We start from the raw sequence: 20,853 nt of genomic DNA, 5'->3' as shown, positions 1-20,853 counted from the left end.
TACAAGTTAGAGGTGAGCTGTGAAGATCTACCCACAGATGACTGTGATCTCCTTGCCTCCATTGCTAAATGCTACACTAATATTTACCATCCTGCTCTTTCCTGGGCCAAAGCAGGGCAGAGAAGAGGAACCTAGCTTTTCATACCACACATACTTGGCTAGGAGGTAGAAATATTTTTCAGCAACTTCTGCTCTCCCCATCACATACATACACATATAGATAGACCTTCCCTTACATGCTTTAAAGAACCTTAGCGGAAAATATTCCTCATACCACCTCCAATTCTTTCCTCCCAATCTTTTCTCTTCTACTTTTCTCTCATACTTTTCTCTTCATTTCCCAGCCACTAGACATGAGATGCTAGAAGCACTCATACAAAAGTACTGGGGGGAGCCAATGGACTAGTATTGTGAAATTTCATCCCCCCTCCCACTTCAAAAAGGTGAGTATAATCAAGCTCAGTCTTCATGCTAATTTACAAAAGCTCTAAACACATTTTTAATTTGTCATATATTTAATTTTTTGGTGTTATTTTGATATTTCTGCTGGTTATTCAGTGTGATGGGACTAGTTTCACATGATTTTGTAGTTGTTTTAATGTTATTTTAATTGTGAACCAGGTCAAAACTTTGTGGGAGATTAACATTTAAAAGTAAAAGATGAACAATTAAAATATTTTCAAGATGACTGACATTGCTATACATTTTTTTTCTTTGCTGCTTCCCTCAATCTGCTTCTCTTTTTCTCACTACTACTCACTACTACCACCAAAATATTTAGCTCATAGCCTTACATTAGAGGTGGGGAACTTGTGTCTTTCTGGAAGTTGTTGCACTACAATTCCCATGGTGGGAGGGACTGATGGGAGCTACATTAGGAGGAGGAGAATAATCCTTTATTCTGACCAAAAGAAAGGCATATCAAGATATTCAGACATATTTCAGTTTATTTGGCTTTCCATGAAACATTCCGCCCCCAGGACATATAAAACTAAATCTAGTATTAGTCATAGAGTCTAATACCCTCTGTATTATATTAATGGAATAGCAAAAGCTGGTGAGCACAAGGTGTGCTCTCTTTTCCAAGAAGTGTCAAATTCTAATGTTTATGGTACATATGCAAGTCAAATTTAAGATTTAAAACTCTATTTATAACGTACTATTTTACACACCAGGACTACCAACCTTGTACCCAACAGGAAGATCTTGACAATCTTGAGAACAGCCACTGACTTTCTTACTCAAGCATTCATTAATATGGCAGTTTCTCTCATCCGATCCATCACCACAGTCTTGTTTAGTATCACAAACATTTTCTTGGGGAATACACTTGCCATTTTTGCACATAAAAAAGGAACTGTTGCATGACTGTTCTAAAAATAAGAAACAAGAGGGAAAGGACACAAATGGATTGCAATGAACGCGTTGAGATGTGTCAGGATTAACATGTGGGCCGCATCTTAATTTAGAAACAGATCATTTGTGAAAATTCAGTCCAGCCCTTTCATATTCTTTTACATATCCCATTTCCATTTATAGAAAGTTTGCCATCAATTTCACTGGATTGCATCACCAGTCAGTGTAACTATGATTAGTCATAAACATACTGCTGGTTTGTTTCAAATAGTAAATACAAGTTCTGTCTATATTTCCTTTTCTCCAACACCTATATGTATAGCCCAAGTGTGGCCCTCAGCTGGATTTCATCTGGCCCTTTGAGTTCCCTCCTGTCTATCAACTATTTAGCATAAAGAGGGGAAAGGCCTTCATGTTGCAAAACATGGAACAGAGGGTCCTGCCTCTGCAGGAAGATCAAAGCATAGGGAGAATCATCATCATCATCAACAACAACAACAAGCCCTGCAGCACCCCACAGCTTAAGATCCAGGGGGCTGAGAAACTCTCATCCCGTGCTCCTTTCTGGAACTTCCCCTGGAACCACCACAGATCAGAACCACCACAGATCAATGCCTCTTATATCCATCTCCCATACACAGTCCAGGAGGGTCGAAAGCCAAGGCGAGATCTTGTAACAGCAACAGGGTTATACTCCCACTGTCCTTCTAACAGAGATTATCCATCAGGGTATCCAAGGCAGATTCAGTACCAAACTGTCTCACTAAAGATGATGATGACCCACCCTTCACCTTAAAGTTCCAGGACAGATTCCAACATTAAAACACTATACTAAAAACAGCTTTAGATAGCTTATAATTGCAGAAGTAAGGTGTGTCCTAAAAATATAAACTTCAAATGTCAAAAGTCAGGGTAAAGAGATACATCTTCATCATTAACTGGAAGCTGTATAAACAAGGCACCAGATTCATCTCTGTGGGGGTTGGGGTTCCCCAATTTAGGGGCTGCCACAGAGAATGCCATCTTCCCAGTCACCAACCCCAAAGCTTTTGAGGGTGGAGGAACTACCGAGGACTTGTGTTCCTTGCAAATATGCAAATTTGCACACCTGCAGTTTTCAGGATGCAATTGTAGTTTTGGCGTTCAAGATTTTGAACAGAGATAGGGCAAGGCTTATAGTTTTGCTGTGCAATTACGTTACTAGCCCTGGATTGGACAATTTGATCCTCCCTTAGTTCTTTGTGGCCTGAATGTTCTCTCAACACTCCACAAATACCAAATTTTACTAAAAACTACATTATTATTTAACAACAGTGCTAAATTACTTTACACATATATTTAATTGTAAAAATATTTTAAAGGCTGAACCTGCGCTTCTGCATTTTATGTTAATTGGATGTTCATCAGAATGGTCTGGACAATCAAAATCTCCATCACATTGCCACTGAGAATTTAACAGGCATCTTCCATCTGCACAGCTGAATTCTCCAGGATTACAGTGACGATAGCCTAAAAAAGAGTGGCCAGACATTAATAATGTGGACCTCTAATATTTATTTTCCCAAAAAGGTAGTATCTATCTTTTTCAAACAGGAGCTGATCCATAGAACATTTCAAAGTACTTTGCAGATGTCTTCCTTAGCAGATGCAAACTTCAGCCATAGTGGTAACCAAACTATCCACCTCCTTCTCTGCTGCTGTGCCTCTACAGGTGACCCGGTTATGGCCAAAAGGAGCAGTTTCAACAGCTTTCAGCAAGGAGCTACAGGGCCACAACACCCTATTCCATGGCTGGAAGCTGTTGTAACTACTCTGACAAAGCAGAACAGTCTCCAGCTATGAAACAGGGCACACAGGGCTTACAATTCTTCATGAGCAACTACAGTAGCAGATTTAGCAGTTTCTGGATCTCTGCTAAATATGATTGGGTTGAGACATGTCTGCAAAATGGCTGTAGCCTGGGCTCACATGACCTAGAATTCTACACTGAAACCTGTTTTTGAAGACAGACTAGAAATATGTCTGATCTGACAAATATAAAGGGTTTGAGTTTAGAACAATAAATTTTCTTACTTACTTTGCCAAACGTTTATTAGGCATTACAAGTATAGGCCATCATAAAATATCCGTATATAAAATTTTAAACTATATACAAATAAACAGCCATGTAAAATATATAATAACAAGGATTTTCATTGGGATTTCCTCCTGATAAATAGTGCCATTCACCCCTCTAAGAGATACTATCCAATACATTTGTCAGTTTAGAGTTCTTTACTCAAAATTATTCTGCTGTGAGTTAAGCAGTAACCTGGCTGAAGCCACCCAATAAGTATTATGGCTCAATTCCAATTTATCCCAAGCTCTGAAATTTCCAAATCCTAAACTCTATCCACAGCAAAGAAATACCTGTTTACTCCCTTGTTCTTTGATTTTACTGGTAAATGTGAAATGTATATTTTCAAGAGAAATACATAGCAACTTATTTATAAATGATAACTCCATGGTCTATTTAAAGTTGACTGGATTCCACATTCTGTCAAATTGGACATATTGAAGAGATCAAATATCTGGTGCTTCTTAGAAACCGTTTAAATACATTGACAAATTGCTCTGAAAAGGCAAAGATTTTCTATACAGAAATCTTAAAGGAATATGAGCATTGCTTCCTTAGAAGAAGAAGAAATTTAAAACCTGTTAACTTACTTTCTTCAAACGATTTTATTCTATTTGTGGGGAGTTTATCCTTGTCAGCAGACAGATACAGAGCACACAAACTTCAGCATTAAGACCTGTCTCTGTATCAGAGATTAACAGTGCAATCTCATACAGGTGTCCTCAGTAACTCAGATTGAATTTAACAGACTTTCTCCCAGGTGTGCATAGGATTGCAGCCTAAGCTTCTCACAATGCTCCATTTATAGTGCACCAATGTACTACTACTAATGCCTTATTTTAGGGAAACTTATTTCAGGGAAAAATATTTTAGGGGGGAAATATATTAGAAAAAGCAAAAGTAAGCACATTCCTTTGGAACTTCTTTCTTTGCGAACTTGGAAATTTCAACTGGTTCAAAATGAAGCAGCCAGATTACTGTCTATTTTTTCATTTCAAACTCATATAGCTCCAGTTTTAAAACAGCTGTACTGGTTGCCAGTTTGTGTCCACACCCACTTCATGGTGCTCACATGAAAGCCCCAAATGACATAGGCCCAAAGTATATTAAGAGTGCCTCCTTCTTTGCTGAAGCTTTCAGGTGTAAAAAAATTATACTTGCCACATTCTAGCGATTCATCCGATCCATCTCCACAGTCATTATCATGGTCACATACAAACTGCTTGGGAATGCAGACTTTATTGCGGCATGTGAAAGTATTTTCGTCACAAGTATTATTAGGAGCTAAGAAAAAGAAAATGGAATGGAAGACAGTGAACCACCAACTTATAAAGGAAAAATGTCAAGTTACTGTCAGCCACCAATACAGTGGTACAGATAAATACAGCAACCCCTCATCTTATTTATGTATGTTGCAAAATCGTTCATACCACATCCTGCTGTGGCAAGCTCATCACTTCCATTCGGACAGTCTCTTTCACCATCACAAAGCCAGTGCTGAGGAACACAGGCATAGGAACCTAAGCAGCTGAACATGTCTGAAGCACAGGTTACGGAGCCTGGGGGAAAAAAATTGGTATGATTTAAATTTTATTTGTTACGTACAAAAGTTATATTCTGAAGTGCCTTGTTAAAAAATAAAATAACATATACTACAATTTTCTTTAATGATTTCTAAAATCTGAAGTCAAACAACAAAGACAATACATTTGAGTGAGTCAGTAGCAGTCAGGGACATGCATGGGTGGGACTGCGCTGCTCAGCAGGGACAGTGCAGGCGCAACATTGAGATTGTAGGGTGGTGTCCACTTCTGTGCTACACTGTGCTGAGCTCCTTACTGCCTTTTTCTTCCTTCTCAGTAACTGGCAGTGATGCACAGCATTGGGAAGTCAGAAGAGCAACACAGCTGTGCCTGCACAGCCCCACCAGCCACTACTAGTTCAAAGAACTTGGATATTGCTCATCAAGTTCTTATTACTGCACAATACCATATGTCTTATAAGGGATACCAAATATTACATATATTTCTTATATCCTACAGAATATGATAACGCTCCAATACTTATTTCTGGTGGTTGTTCATTGAGTTGACTGAATGAATAGGGTAGGGCCAAGTAATTTTCAAATGTGCACCCCAAGCTCATATTTGTATCACTGTAGTACTCACCACATATAGGTTTGCTTTCATCCAAGCCATTTCCACAATCATCCTCCCCATCACAAATCCATTGTTTAGAGATACACTTATTTTCAGAACAAGCAAACTGATTCCATGAACAAGAGGAATCTGCAAGGGCATGTAAATGATAGGTGTTGCATATATTCAATAGGAACAGATTCAATATCAACACTATGAAAAAAAATCTAGCATGCTCCCCCCCCCCCTTATTGACAAGCAAAATTCTTCCTAGAAATTTCCGATGAAGTTCATTTCACATATTGCCCATCTGGAAATTCCCTTCAAAATTCCTAAAGAGCCAATGGAATTTTGCTCAGCTTCTCCAGGCATTGTTAAGATTGTTTTGTTGTTTAGTCGTGTCCGACTCTTCGTGACCCCATGGACCAGAGCACGCCAGGCACTTCTGTCTTCGTTAAGATTGTTTATATATATTTAAATCACATTATAAACTACCTCCCATCTTTAACAAATGTAAATAAAAATAATTCTTGTTCTACTATTCAAAAACAGCTACGTAGAGGAAAAGACACATATGCATGCCTTCCAACAAGCATTTAAAAATGTAATCTTATGTTAAACAAATATCCTACAACATATTATGTGAATACTTTTGCCCACTACTAAAGGTATTTTAAGTTTTCACGAACATATTGTAAAAAAACAAAACAGCTCTAAGATCAAAATAATTACAAACTTTCTTAACAGCTTGAACTTGTATGGTTCTGTGTAATCTAACAGTAATATATATATATATATATGTTCTCAAAAGAAAAATGGCAAAGATCTTTGAGGGACTAAATATTCAGTGAGGGACATTACACCATAGTAATACATATCAAACCCATTGAAATTGCAGAGGAGTCCTGCAGCAAGGCAGATTTTGATTATCTGTCTTTCTGCAGCCTCCACTGACATGTTCCTCATTGTTCCAGAAAGTTCTCCATCCCCCCAGAACAGCTTTCCAGGATACTAAAGTAGTAAGGAATAATTTATGGAAATCATCTCCTTCTCCTCCACCTCCACCTCCTCTGCATACTCTAATCACACCAAAATATATTTATAAGTTTGTTGATCTCTAGCAAAGGAACCTAACAGCAGAATCCTATACATGTCACTTCAAAGTCAGCCCCTAGGTAATTTTAGACTCTGGAATGAATGGTCTTCTTGCATCCCTCCTTTAGAAGTCAACATGTATTATTTCAGTTGCACAGCACACAACATTTCTTTCTCTCCTCCCTCCCACCATTACCAGATTTTATATGACTTATTTTATGCTGCTCTCTGATGGTCTTTGCAGGGGGCTGGCCTGTGGGGCAAAGATCCTAACTGCATCACTCATTACGGAGCTATACTAGATTACAATCTAGGTATATATGTATATGATTAGAGCCTAAATGACCAAATTATACATTAAAGTGTTTGCTATGTATCATGCCTGTATAATTTGCAAGGTTTCCAAGCTGTTCATTGAGATTTGTTAAAATACCAGTTTAGTTTAATTGTATTCTTTTTCTTGCAGAGATTTCAATTGACATCTCCTTTGCACAAACATCCATGGTTCAAAGATAAGATACTAACAACAGTGAGGTAAGATACTAACCACAGTGCAATTCATCACTTCCATCTTCACAATCTTTTTGACCATCACATACCCAGGTATTCAAAATACACCTCCCACTTGGACAACTAAAATAATTTTCTTCACACGTATGCTTGTTTCGAACTGCAAATAAAATAAAAGAAGCCATTTGTTTCTGGTAGTCATGGAATTTTGGATGAAATATACATAGAAAAGATCATCTGGGTTCAATCCACTAAATAGAAGGGCTCCTTCCGTTCATGGAAGGGGTTTTGATCCAGTAAAGGCTCCCACAGGAGAAAGGGAAGAGGCAATATTTGCCCATTTTCTCTTCCCCATGCAGCCATGCCACCTTCTGCATTCTTTTGCACAGTTCCTTAGCTGTCCAGACCAGTTTCTCAGGGCACTGAAGGAATCACCAACATTGCTACTTCCTCCTATATGCAGGAGTGTTCCATATACAGGTTTGTCAAAGAGAAACTCAACATACAATAAAGAAACAATGCCACTAATGAATAACTCTTTATCATGAATAAATATAGAAATTATTTTTATTTCCATAATTACCTGGGCATTTAAGTTCATCTGTATAATCTCCACAGTCATTAGATCCATCACACATCCATTCTGGTAGTATACAAAGTGATGTAAAATTACAGCTAATAAATCCTGAAGATTTGACTCCAAGTTTATAGAAGTGAGCACAGTCTGTGCTATCTGAGGTACATAAAAGGGAATGGGCACACATTAGAATATATTCTTTTCAGTGTGGATCTCATCACTGTGATTTCTTTGACAGTGGTTGCTTAATTTAGCTCTCACAATCACAGCATTGCCTGTTACCAATTGAATTACATCACACAAATTAATTAAACTTACAGTTATATATTAGTGTAGTATAAGAAACAAATAGTTACAAATGAAAAATTAACTAAATTCCTTACTGCAGTTTTTCTCATCAGAAGCATCCAAACAGTCCACAATCTGATTGCATTGCGCTGATTTTGCAATGCAAGTTCCATCTGCACAGTGAAATTCTGTTGAAGTACATCCTGAAACTACAGGGTGAAGTGTTTGGTGGGTGGGGAGGAAGAAAGAAAGATATAAACATAATTTGCAAGGTTTGGGATATTTAAGTTTAAAGCTGCTACTAAATTAATTACAGTGGTACCTCAGGTTAAGTCTTATTTCGTTCCGGAGGTCCATACTTAACCTGAAACTGTTCTTAACCTGAAGCACCACTTTAGCTAATGGGGCCTCCTGCTGCTGCTGTGCCGCCGGAGCACGATTTCTGTTCTCACCCTAAAGCAAAGTTCTTAACCCGAGGTAATATTTCTGGGTTAGCAGAGTCTGTAACCTGAAGCATATGTAACCTGAAGCGTACATAACCCAAGGTACCACTGTACAACGCTTAAATGTGTGTTGTTTAAAAGTAACAATTCACACAGGGCCGTCTTAGGCATATCCGGCGCCATGGTGCAAAAATCCCTCCGGCGCCGTCCCCCCCATTTCCCAGAGTTGTTGACCTTTTCCCAAGCCTCTGCGGGGATCGCTCTCCTCCCACAGGGGCTTGGGAAGGAAGCTGCACGCCCGCCAGCCATATGATTGACGGGGCGCAGCTGGCGGGCATGCAGGAGGGAAAGGGGAGGCCGCCGGCAAAGCCGCACAGCTCCCCCACTTGCTGGGGCGCCTCTGAGAGGTCGGCGCCCTGGCGCAACGCGCCAGTAAATCTAATGGGAAAGACAGCTCTGAAGTCACACACATCATGACTACGGCCCAGAAAAGCACATTTTAGGGTTGGCCTGTTCAAGATGCAAGCAAATACCCCTATGGCATTTTATATACCCCTTGCTTCTTCATCCCATAGTCCGTTATTTTCCCGGGCGAAAGATCCCTGCATTGTAGGGGGTTGGACAAGATGACCCTCATAGCCCCTTCTACCTCTACAATTCTATGATCCTATTATTCTAACTGCAGCCCTTTCCTGCATGTTTAAGGAAGATGCTGTGCATTATTAAGTCTCTACCTCCCAGTCTGAAAAGAAAAGCAGCGATATTGATCAGCTTGAGCTGAGAGAAGCTGAAAAGGGACTTTAAAACTGCACACACATATTTCTGTAAAATAATGTGTATCCAATTGTGCTAATCTCGGCCCTACTTGGCCTAAATACCCAGTAGTTATGGTAGGTTTAGCAGAGCACCCATGGTGGATTAAGATAGATGGCATTATGTCTGCCATTTTTATATAAACTGCTTGCGACTTTTCTGCAATTTTGTGCTGCTTTCTGTGAGACTAATTGAGACCGTGGCATCATGGCAAGAGTCTCAGCAAACAATTGTAAAGCAAAAAACAAAGGGGAAAGCATAACACATTTTTTGCAAGCCAGCACTGGAGTGTTGCCAAAGTGCCCTGCCTGAAGAATCGCTGATGAAGCAGTGGTCCCAGTTACTCTCTTCCCCATCCAACTATAACCAATTGATTTGAGATGCTTTAAATATTATCATATACAAGTTGCCTTACGTTACTTTATTTTTACATATTTCACCTCACAGAATAAGTTTTACCGTATTTTTCGCTCTATAAGATGCACCAGACCACAAGATGCGCCTAGTTTTTGGAGGAGGAAAACAATCAAAAAATTATTCTGAATCTCAGAAGACAGAACAGCAAGAGGGATCACTGCGCAGTGAAAGCAGCAATCCCTCTTGCTGTTCTGGCTTTTGGGATAGCTGCGCAGCCTGCATTCGCTGCATAAGACGCACACACATTTCCCCTTACTTTTTAGAAGGGAAAAAGTGAGTCTTATAGAGCAAAAAATATGGTATTTTCTGTACGTTCTACAAACCTATCATTTCACAATGCCATTGCACTTTGTGCACTAAAAAAGGAAAAAAAGGTGATTTGCCACAGTTACAGTCTTGAGTCTGCTTTTTCATTGGTTAAGCCAGACAGAAATTAAATGAAGTAAGATAGAATTATAGGATAGGAATAAGGTATGTGTCTGAGAACAAAGTAGAACTACAGTAGACACATCAGAAATTGAACTGACAATATTCACAATTTTGAAAGTACTGTTCACTGGGGTGGAGATTCAGGGATATCTGAAATCAATCTCACACAACATTGGTAAACAGTGCACAATGTAGTAGCATTGGGTTTGCACTCTGAACTGCTCGATTTTTACCTACAGATGCCTATTTTGCACACATAGGACTGCTGCTGAAAGTGAAAAATGCCTGCAGACGCTTATTTCTACATACCACTTATTCGACAAAATATGTTGACTGAAATATCTGACTGTAATTGGGGGTGGGATGGTGGTGTTGAATTATAATTCTGGAGTTCAGATATGACTTTTATTGGTAGTCAGTGAAAATAAATATTTGGTCATTGCTTTGAGGCACTCACAGATTCTTGAAATTTAATAAATACTAGAATTCATAAACATTATACTTCAAGAAAAGAAACAAACAAAAAAAGTACCTTCACAGCCTATTTCGTCAGACCCATCACCACAGTCATTTTTGCCATCGCACACTTGATCAGTTGTAATACAGCGACGGTTAGAACAGGATTTAAAGCCTCTTCGACAGCTTCTATTTTCTGGTAAATTAAAATACAAAGACTATTATTTTGTTTACATAACCTTCCTATTAACATGGCTAGATGAGAGTAAGTTTTGGAATTTGGAGCAGAGTCAATAAACTATGAATCAGCTTATATGGCTAGTCAGAAACATTACATGGAAACAAGATATGGCAATGTAACCCAATGAGATAAAAAAATCTTACCACAATAAAATAACTTCTCATCAGACTTGTCTTTACAATGGGAGATGCCATCGCAGGACAGCTGGTAATCAATGCATTCTCCATTTCCGCATTCAAACTCAGAATAAAAGTTGCATGAGGAGTTTTTAGCTGAAAGAATGAACAACAGAAAAGCAAGCATGAGTTTGTTTATTTATTTATTTATTTATTTATTTATTTATTTAAAGTATGAATAATCTGCCCTTTGCCCAAAGTTCCTAGAGTGGAAATATACACAGTCTAAGCAAAAGAAAAAAGAAAAGAAAGAAGATCAAAACAAGTGTTAAAACAAAATACAGAAGTTCAAAGTAATGGTGCAACAGCCAATGGCAATTCTGTAACTAACGAAATGTATATTACATAAATGTTGTGTATTTCAGACTGCAAATATTCCACTTCAGAGTGCCCTGGACCCAAGCCATGGAGAAATAGAAGCCACGCTGCTATGAAAACACACACACACACACACACACATATATACCGGTATATATATATTTGTAATTTCCAACTTCATGATGTTCTGAAACCCTGAATCATTTCATTTTCTATTCAATAAAGAATGACTAGTTTTGGAATAATAGAATCATAGAATTGTAGAGTTGGGAGGGGCCGACTCTTCAACTAAATAGTTGGACTAGCAGGAGCCACAGCAAGGAGTCTCCTCTCTCTCTCTCCCCTATGTGCCCACCAATCAGTTCTGGGAGGATCGGAAGAAGGGGAAGGAGAGGGGAGATGGGCTTGCCTGGCCAACTTAAAATGCTTGAATTGATGGAATAATCAGCTTAGCAATATGTTGAATTCCACCCTTTGATGCCAGCCATAAAAACCACATTTGTGCCAACCACAGATTACTACTATCTGCTACTGATTACATACTGTCAATTAACTAGACCTGAACTGAAAGCAATGAATTTGGACCAGAACAGAAGACTAAATTGGTGGTAACTTAGTATACCAAAACAATAAAAATGTGCTCTTGCCTTCATTTCTCCACACATGAAAAATTTTAAGCATACTTGGAAAAGATGTAATACAGTGGTACCTCGGGTTACATATGCTTCAGGTTACAGACTCCGCTAACCTGGAAGAGTTACCTCGAGTTGAGAATTTTGCCCCAGGATAGGAACAGAAATTGTGTGCCGGCAGCGCAGCAGCAGCAAGAAGCCCCATTAGCGAAAGCACACCTCTAGTTAAGAACAGCTTCAGGTTAAGAACGGACCTCCGGAATGAATTAAGTTAGCAACTAGAGGTACCACTGTATTACAATGTAGTGTATCCGTTACCTAACAACCAGTGGTAAGATCTATACTAAAGCTGTCTGAGTTAAACAGCTTAATGCCTTTGGGAAGTCAAAATACATGTTGCCAAATTAATTCCAGTTTCGAACTTACTGCATATCAGCTGTGTGAGGTGCTCTCAGTGATATGCTGATGGTTTGTTAGTAGTGGTTCCAAGTCTATACTGAAATAAGCTGTTAATAAGAAATACTAATGTTTTAATTACATTAACTTGGAACCATTGCAAATCAGGTGCCTGTCCATACAAGATCAATTGATCTCTACAGGATATGAGTTTCACAGCTATTCTAAGATTGTGGTACACGGCAGCTGTGCTACAGCTTTAATTAACATGTTTTTTATCACTGTAAATCATCTGTAGGAGCCACTTGATCTCAATTATAATGCCAAACAGGAGCACCAATGCAACAAGGACTGAATATCTATAGTACAGTCATTTTAATTTATTGAAGAAAATCTGCTTTAGATCAACTCTACATGCACAATTCCAAAGTTTGAAACATTTTAATTCCAGCAGTCACCTATGCTCTTTAAATAGCCTCTTGATGTGAAGTATTCAAATAAATCATATACATTATTAAATACAACTAATTAACCAAATATGGAAATATTAAAATTAATGTAAATTTAATTGATGTTTACAGTTGCAAGCAGCACTTAAAGACTCTTGGGAAATGCCAAAAGTTTCATTGGAGAAAGGTGCAAAAAGTCCTAAAATTTAGAGAATGGTAAAGGCAGAACGCTTACATTTCTCAGCTAACTTTCTGGATGTTTCAAAATACTGCTTCACATTTCTAGCTGGTGGTTTTAGATCACTCTCTTTATGAGAGTAATGGGTATGTGGAGAGTTCAAAGGATGTGAGTAGTTCCACTATTTGCCACCGGTCATGACTCTTGGACATTTGTGCAGTTGATATGCACAAATAACAATTAGTATTGTTATTGTTGTTGTTGTTATTGATTTGATTTGATTTATAACCAACATTTTACACTGAGTCATACATTCGGCAGACAGATAGGTTAAGACAGAAGATAAAGGGTGCAGTGAAAAAGTTTGGGTACTCCTCCCATGGTTATGTGTAATTGTAAGGCATACATAATTCTTGGAACGCACAAGGGCAAATTCAAGCACTTACGTATATATAAAAGAAATGCTTCATAAGCTTTCATCAATATATTTTCCAGACAATTTAGCAGATACAAGCAAAATACTGCTGGATCTAGATATGCTGTAGGATTTTAATCTAACTAAATTTTACTGTGAAATTACCCTGTCAGAACCTGCTTCACCTGATTGCAGTTCAAAATTCCATATCTATGGCTTTCACGCCTTCTTTTGTTCCTGGTGCCGTTCCAGTGGCAGGGCTAAGCAGCCATGGTGGGCTCCATTTGTCCTCCATCCCTTGCCCCGCCCCTGGGGTGCAGAACACACACACACGCCCCAGGCAGCGTGGAGACAAGCTCCCTTGCCAATTGCTGCTATTATCAATTAATATTACTTACGCACACATCTGTTGTCATCTGTAAGTATTCGTTCACCCCTACATGAACAATTAACACGGCCATCGGGGGTCAGAAGACATAAGTCATGACAGCCCCCATTCATCTGGGCACAAGGGGATAATTCACCTAAAAAAGAGAGAAAGAGAGACACTATAATATAAAACCATAAAAAAGAAGTAATCTAATATTGACATTGGTACTACTTGCTTTATTGTTCAGAAACGCTTGATGATAATAGTAACAATAATAATAATTTTATTATCTATGCCCTGCCCATCTGGCTGGGTTTCCCCAGCCACTCAATCTTGACTGATTTATGTCTAACAAAATTATGGGACGCCTAAGGAAACACAAATTAATTTTAAGCTTTGCTCTTAGTACATAGAGGGGGAAATGGAAAATAGGAAGCTGCAAGGTGCTTCATCTGTGACTGTATTTTGATACCTTCAAAACTGCACATATAAATAAAAATATTGCAGTTATAAAAAAGGATTTTCCTTGCATAGCCGAACCTTGTGCCCTTCTCTTTTCCCTGGGGGTTGTCTCAATGCTCCAGAGAAAATTTGGGGACAGCATTGTGTGCCAATTCCCATTATGCTAGCAGGAATCCTTGTGCTGGCTTCTGCTAGTGCACATTTCTGCAATTATTTTTCCCTAATACAATGCATTTATATGCACACTTAACACTAATAATAGGCATTTTATATGCATTTTGAGATGAAGAACTGCGTTGCAAAAAATTGAGAAGCGTGGATCTCAAAAAAAGCTGTGCTTCAGATCATGTGCTGTTTTAGGAAGTGCAAATTATGTAGATTTGCATTAAAATGAGAATGAAGGAGAATTTGTCCCACATTCCTAGGTGGTGGTGAGGGTAGCACTGATGGGAGTGCTGCTGCCAATCCAACACAAACCTCAATTTAGGAGTTGCCCTGCCCCAGGCCAGTCCAGGTAAACAGCAGTGATGTGAGGAAGGGGGGACTCCACACACACAGTTAATGGAGCAGTCTAATAAGCAGGCCAATAGTAACTATATTAGAAGAATTAGGTACATTGAATTGGGTGGCATTAGTTCCTTCATGAAGTATGTGTCTAACCCCATTATTATAACACTGTGGTGGTGTGTGATATGGATGGGCAAACTTGCCAATTTCTGTTTATCCCAGTTTCTCATTTTTCCACTCTTAAGTTCAGTTTTCCACATTTCCACATCATGTTGTGAATTAATTTAAAGAAAGGTCTTCATGACAATTCATGAGCATTTTAGTGTGACTTTCTCCAAAGCTTTGCATGCAATTTTACATTTTGCATGTGATTTCTCCTAAAATTGTGCATTTATATATGCAATTTTCACTAATGTGAGCATTGTTCGGCACACTTTAGTATACAGCTCTTTATACTTTGCTGTACTGCATTGCAAAATTCAGAGAAGTTCAGATTTTGACAGATAGCTGTGCTTCAGTTAGCACACTGTTTTGAAAAATACAAATTGTAAATGCATATAAATGCAAATTGAATTAAACTTCTCCCCATCCCTAGGTGCATGATGCCATAAATGCCTAGTACTACACTGCCTTAGGGAGTTATTTAGGCTATGGGACATTCACCCCAAAGAAGTTTGAAATGGATCTGTATCAGACACTGAGTTCCAAAGACCTTCCTGCAAATTCCAATCCATATCAAGATGCATTGTGCATTAGTCTATGAATTAACCATGCTGGGCAAGTCTGATTATGGTTATAACTTTCCAGGTGTTTGCACAAGGCTTGAAGAGAATTCTTCATCTTTCTTTATCCAAAGGAACACTGCAAACCCATCATCTTCTGAAGATTAGCACTTGTCAACAAATGCTTTAGTTAAGCTTGCAGCCCCTTTGGTATGTGACTTTCCTGTCATATAAAAGGTTACTATATAACTAAATAAGGAATTACAGTATGATAAACTACAAAAATAACCTTTTTACTTATTTTTTTTTAAAAAAACTATCTACCAATAAATAAATATTAATGGTGTGTTTGGTAACTTACAGCTGTTAGTGTCATTAGCAACAGCTATGATGCCCATTGGTTGATGTGGTATGTCAGATCTAAGAATTTTTGTATCTCCACCTGTATATTTATTGGATCGCAGAATAGCTCTTCTCACCCAGTCGGTCCAGAAGATCCAGTCATCATAAACGGCCAGACTGAGAAAGGTGCCAGGTCCAGATTTGACAATCACCTGGTTAGAAAAGGAAATAGGCATCAATTGAATGTATATTTATACTCTTGCTGTTTGTCTATTTCATTTCTTCCACAGGATGTTATTTTTGTTTCAATCAATATCGGAGATTGGCAAGACAGATTGTTTCAACAAATGGCAAAAAGTTATTTCCAAAGATATCTGGCAAGGGAAAAACCATAACATATAAAGTATTGATAGATGTGAAAGAGAGAGAAGGTTTCTCTCTGCTGGATACGAGATTATATTACGAAGCAGATTGTATGTGCTGGTTGAAGGAATGGTTGTTATTGAAGAAATCACATCTTTTAGATTTGTAAGGTCATGATAACATTTTAATAACATGGAAGGATTAATGTAAAAACCTGCAGTTTCAAAATATATATGGGATATACGCGGGAATAGATATATAAAAGAATATGTTGAGATAATATGGAGTATGCAGGAAAATGATAAGAAATTTAAAAAACCACAGAAAGAGGAGGAAGGGAGTTGGAGTTTGAAATGTTAAAATTATGACTGAATAATTGTTGTTATATATATCAATTATTTAATAAAAGTAATTGGGATGCTATGTATCAGTTCTTGGCATGCTGGCATCATTTGTGTCATTGGCATACACAATAGTTCAGAATACAGTTGCATTTCTATAGCAATGTAGTTGCATTTGGATAATTAAAAGTCACACATTATTTTCCCCACATCAATAAGGATTAAAGGGCATTGAATGGCGAAGGCAATATTATTGTAAATTATTTTTCTTCAGTTATACAGAAAGTATCAGCATATTTCTAGAAATCAGCATTATGATCTTACTCACATTTCTGAGTGATCCATCATATTCACACCTTTCTATTTTCCCCAAGCTGCCATCGGAAAAGTACAATTTCTCTGCACTGTGATCAATCGCAAGTCCATTTGGTGTCAGGAGGTCAGTGCTAATAACAACTTGTGCATTTTTGCCATACAATGTAGCTCTCATGATGCTTGGATGCTGCTCATTCCAATTAGTCCAAAACATTAAACTATATGAAAAAAGGTTGAAAGACAGACACAATTTCCTCATCTTAAAATGGACATTTCAGCCACATAAATGGGCATATAATGCAGCAGTGGTTCTGCTTTTAAAGCTGATGGAATTATTGAAAACAGGTCCTTGTAATCACCATAAAATCACATCTACATCAGCAGCACTTCTTTAGATTAAGGGAATGGTGAAACAACTACTGAAATAGGACAAAAGGTTCCAGGGTTGAGGGCAAATAGTCTAGATGTTTTGGGAGTGGGAGCTTTCCTTGACATCTTTTAAAATATGTAGTCTGAGTGTTAAAAGGTCTCTCCACCCCCCACACGGTCCATCTCTCTGCTCAGTCGCTGTAGGACATGTTTTCCTTAGGAGTTGACATGATGGCAACAACATTGTGTCAAGATGTAAGTGCTGTTGCTGTCAACTCCTGTGAGGGAGGAAAAAACTTTGGCTGGCACTGAGAGAAAAAGAAAATGTGCTTAACTCTTGGGCTACCTTTTAAAACATCAAGCTAAGTGACACTCCACCCAAATATTTTGGCTAACCCCACCACCAAAAGCTGAAAGGCAATCTAGACACACACGAACACACACACAAATCCCCACATTAGGATGGTGAAGTGCCACACTAGAAAGTGCCACTTCTGTTCAGGGATTCTAACAATCCAATCTCAGGGTTGAGATGCAATGGATATTCACCCAAGATTGACTTGAAAACAAATGTCTGGAGAAGAGGACTTTAAAAGAGAGATTTCAAGAAGCCTGGAAACTGTCACATCTCCAACTTGGAAGAAGAGCAGTGCAATAGAAAGCATTATGGCATTCCTTTCCCCTATAGCTACCAGTCCCTCAAGAACCCTTCTCTTTATTTTCCTACAATTAGGAGGTGACAGTAGCAGTGAAGACATATTATTTTTTCTTCTTTCCACTCATTTGTCTTGAAGTACTCCCTGGTGCATAACTCTGGCCTCAGCACATTAGGCAGATAGGTGGGTCTTGAGACTACAGGCCACAATGCCGGTATGGAGATTCCAAGAGCCAAACTCAACTGCTCTGCCAGTTCTGATGCAGTCTCCAATGTGTTGGGATACAAGAAGAGGAATTGGGGAGAAACACTTCCTACTACCACCACCATACTGTTTTACATGTCAGTAAAGGAAATAGGGGATACTTTAGGAGTCAACAGGAAGGTGGGGTGTCATTTGACAAGTCCTTCAGACGTGGGGAATAAAAGACTTGAAACCTGCATAGGCAACATATACAAACAAATGATTGCCCTTGCCCCACACAACTTGAATCTTTTTACCAGCATCAAAAATTAAGCAAAAAGATAAAGAACACTATCTAATACCAAAAGGAATTTGTAGAAATCAAGACATTTTGGGCAAAATCCATTAAAAACATTAAGGTGCACTTACTCTTTGGTAGTCCCACAGACTATGGTTGATTGGAATTATCTCATATTAGAAACACATACACACAACACTGTTTGTTTCCTAATGCAACCAAGAGGAACCTAACTTGACAATGTAAAGTTTGTCATACAGTAATGAATATGACTATAGCACTTACTTTTGGCATTCATCAAGAGCTAATACATGTGGATGATCATCTTCAGACATAGTTATGACTGCTTCTCTGTTGAAAGCACCTTTCCGTCTCTGATCAACTGTGTGTCTTGTGATAGAAGACGTAGTAGAGCTGGTCCAATACAAAGTATCCCATGTTCTATGATATGCAAGACCCTCCACAGAACCGACATCTGATAGAGAACACATATTTTATATTTAAATCAAGTGAGCACGTTCCAAAATAGAATTGTATAAAACTGTCATTGTCACACATGCAAAAAAATGTAATTACCACACAAAAATAAGCTACCTGTACAATGCTAATGGACGCATGAATGTTTTAATAATTATTCTGGAAAATAATGGTTGAATAAGACTTGAATATGATTGAACATGATTGAATATGCTTGTTAAATAACAGTTTGAATTAACAGCAGTGGATAAATGCAACAATTGGAATGTGAGTTGGGGGGTGAGTTATCTTGAATCAAGAATAAAGGGTGATAGCCACCTAAGGCATATGCAGAGTTTTCAAAGGTTCTACTTGGGGTACGACTAATGTTGAATATCATCAAACTACTGGATACTGCAAAGCTTCCATACATACACAGAATGCTTCCAACATACGTTGCCTGGCAGCTGGAGAAACGTTCCCAACATACACAGCAATCAGAGTGGTTTGTACATGTAGCAGGGGGACATAAATGCAGTTTATAAATAGTGGTTTGTAAATGTAGTAGGGGTTGGTTTGTGCGGGTTTGTAGAACTATCAGGGAAAGTAAGTAAATAAAATGACCCCTTCAGAAGTCATAGGATAATGGGGACTGCTGCAAGTCCTTTGATTTCAACTTGAATGTAGCCTATTGGATATAGCCATTAAAGATGGATATGAAACCATTAGCAACTGTCGTACACTAATTATTTGCCAACAAACTCATGATAAATATTTTTCATTGTCATCTGAAGTGTCAAATAATATTTTGATAACATGAAAATCAATGCCATACACTGATTTTCTCAATCTGTAATAATGCATAGGATTTATATATCTATCAATATAATATTTTCAGCCCTGACACACTAAATCAGGGTGGGGAACCTTTTTAGGCTAGTGGGCCAGATCACTATCTCTCCACCCCACACTTTAGTGCCTAAATTAAAGCACTGATGGCATTCAATACAGAGAGCACCAATTATATTTATTTCATCTCATTCATGAAGCAATGGGTTTATGAGTTTATGAGTTTCAAATGAAGTGAACACTAATACAATATGATATTAATATACAACACTCACATTATTCACCTGCTCCTGACAATCTGAATTAAATCAGTAATATGGTATATAACTGATTAACTGTCTACACAACGGAAAGCAACAGCTTATGATTTACAGAGGCAATGGTACAGTGATCACATCATTACATTGCCAAATGCCATCTATCACTTTTACTGAACTTAATGAAGATGGATTACATCCCACCAATGAGATGCAGCCCATGAATACTATCCTGCTGCTCTTCATCTGACTTGCCTGGGAAACGGAATAGCAAATAAATAACAAAATAACTGATGAAATCACATGAAACATCCTTTCTTGTGCATAGACAATACAAACAACTAAAAAACACCAGCCATTGCAATTGACACTTTTACAACTGGTTAGTTTAAACTAGAAAAACACACATAGAGAGATTGTAAATATTATTTCCCCCATGTTTTAAGTTCATTCAACGTATTATGTTTCTTGTTCTTAAGATTCTGTTCTTAAAATTTCCTACAATACGGAAGGCACAGCTATTCCTCCTCCAACCTCAGCCCTCTAAGACATGGTGAATAAGGTACATGAAACCTATTATGCCCCATGCAGGGTTGGCCCAGGATGTTTTGCCATTTGAGGCGAAACAGAAATACTTCCCACCTCCACCTCAGCTTTCCCATCACCACCTCCTCCTTCGCAGCCTCTCCTTTCACTAAAGGAGGCAAGGGAGTAGGAGGAGGCCAGAAAGGAGCAGACGATGGCAGGCTAGCCAGCCCTGGCCCCATGAATTTGGAAAAAACAATAATGGGGGTTGCTGAACTAAAAGCAGCTGAAGAGCTTGATGCACATTCCTCATTTCCACACACAAAAAAGTTCCTACATAAATCTTTCCACCGGGTAATGAAAAAAGCACAGTGGCGGTGGTGGAAAAGACTAGT

General features: G+C 38.4%; 1 protein-coding gene and 1 long non-coding RNA gene across 4 annotated transcripts in view; one reads left to right on the top strand and one right to left on the bottom strand.

Moving 5' to 3' along the window:
* The window catches only part of LRP1B (LDL receptor related protein 1B), a 764,381-nt gene that overhangs the window by 79,772 nt on the left and 663,756 nt on the right, over nucleotides 1–20,853 (bottom strand). For all 3 annotated transcript variants that reach the window (XM_083581632.1, XM_083581633.1, XM_083581634.1), the window contains 14 exons: nucleotides 18,657–18,846; nucleotides 16,879–17,083; nucleotides 15,866–16,058; nucleotides 13,842–13,967; nucleotides 11,023–11,151; nucleotides 10,715–10,834; nucleotides 8,176–8,289; nucleotides 7,799–7,948; nucleotides 7,253–7,375; nucleotides 5,641–5,760; nucleotides 4,903–5,031; nucleotides 4,634–4,756; nucleotides 2,725–2,865; nucleotides 1,186–1,373 (listed from right to left, as the gene is read on the bottom strand). In XM_083581632.1, the coding sequence (XP_083437758.1) occupies nucleotides 1,186–1,373; nucleotides 2,725–2,865; nucleotides 4,634–4,756; nucleotides 4,903–5,031; nucleotides 5,641–5,760; nucleotides 7,253–7,375; nucleotides 7,799–7,948; nucleotides 8,176–8,289; nucleotides 10,715–10,834; nucleotides 11,023–11,151; nucleotides 13,842–13,967; nucleotides 15,866–16,058; nucleotides 16,879–17,083; nucleotides 18,657–18,846 (2,051 nt within the window). The remainder of the gene's footprint in view (nucleotides 1–1,185; nucleotides 1,374–2,724; nucleotides 2,866–4,633; nucleotides 4,757–4,902; nucleotides 5,032–5,640; nucleotides 5,761–7,252; nucleotides 7,376–7,798; nucleotides 7,949–8,175; nucleotides 8,290–10,714; nucleotides 10,835–11,022; nucleotides 11,152–13,841; nucleotides 13,968–15,865; nucleotides 16,059–16,878; nucleotides 17,084–18,656; nucleotides 18,847–20,853) is intronic.
* Nucleotides 105–11,394, top strand: LOC310748011. The gene is made up of 3 exons (XR_014541061.1): nucleotides 105–165; nucleotides 7,172–7,239; nucleotides 11,229–11,394. It is a non-coding gene; the product is annotated as an uncharacterized lncRNA (long non-coding RNA).

Source organism: Podarcis filfolensis, assembly GCF_964270895.1.
Source record: "Podarcis filfolensis genome assembly, chromosome: 1".
Lineage (NCBI taxonomy): Eukaryota > Metazoa > Chordata > Lepidosauria > Squamata > Lacertidae > Podarcis > Podarcis filfolensis.
This window is presented reverse-complemented; position numbering and strand designations above follow the sequence as displayed.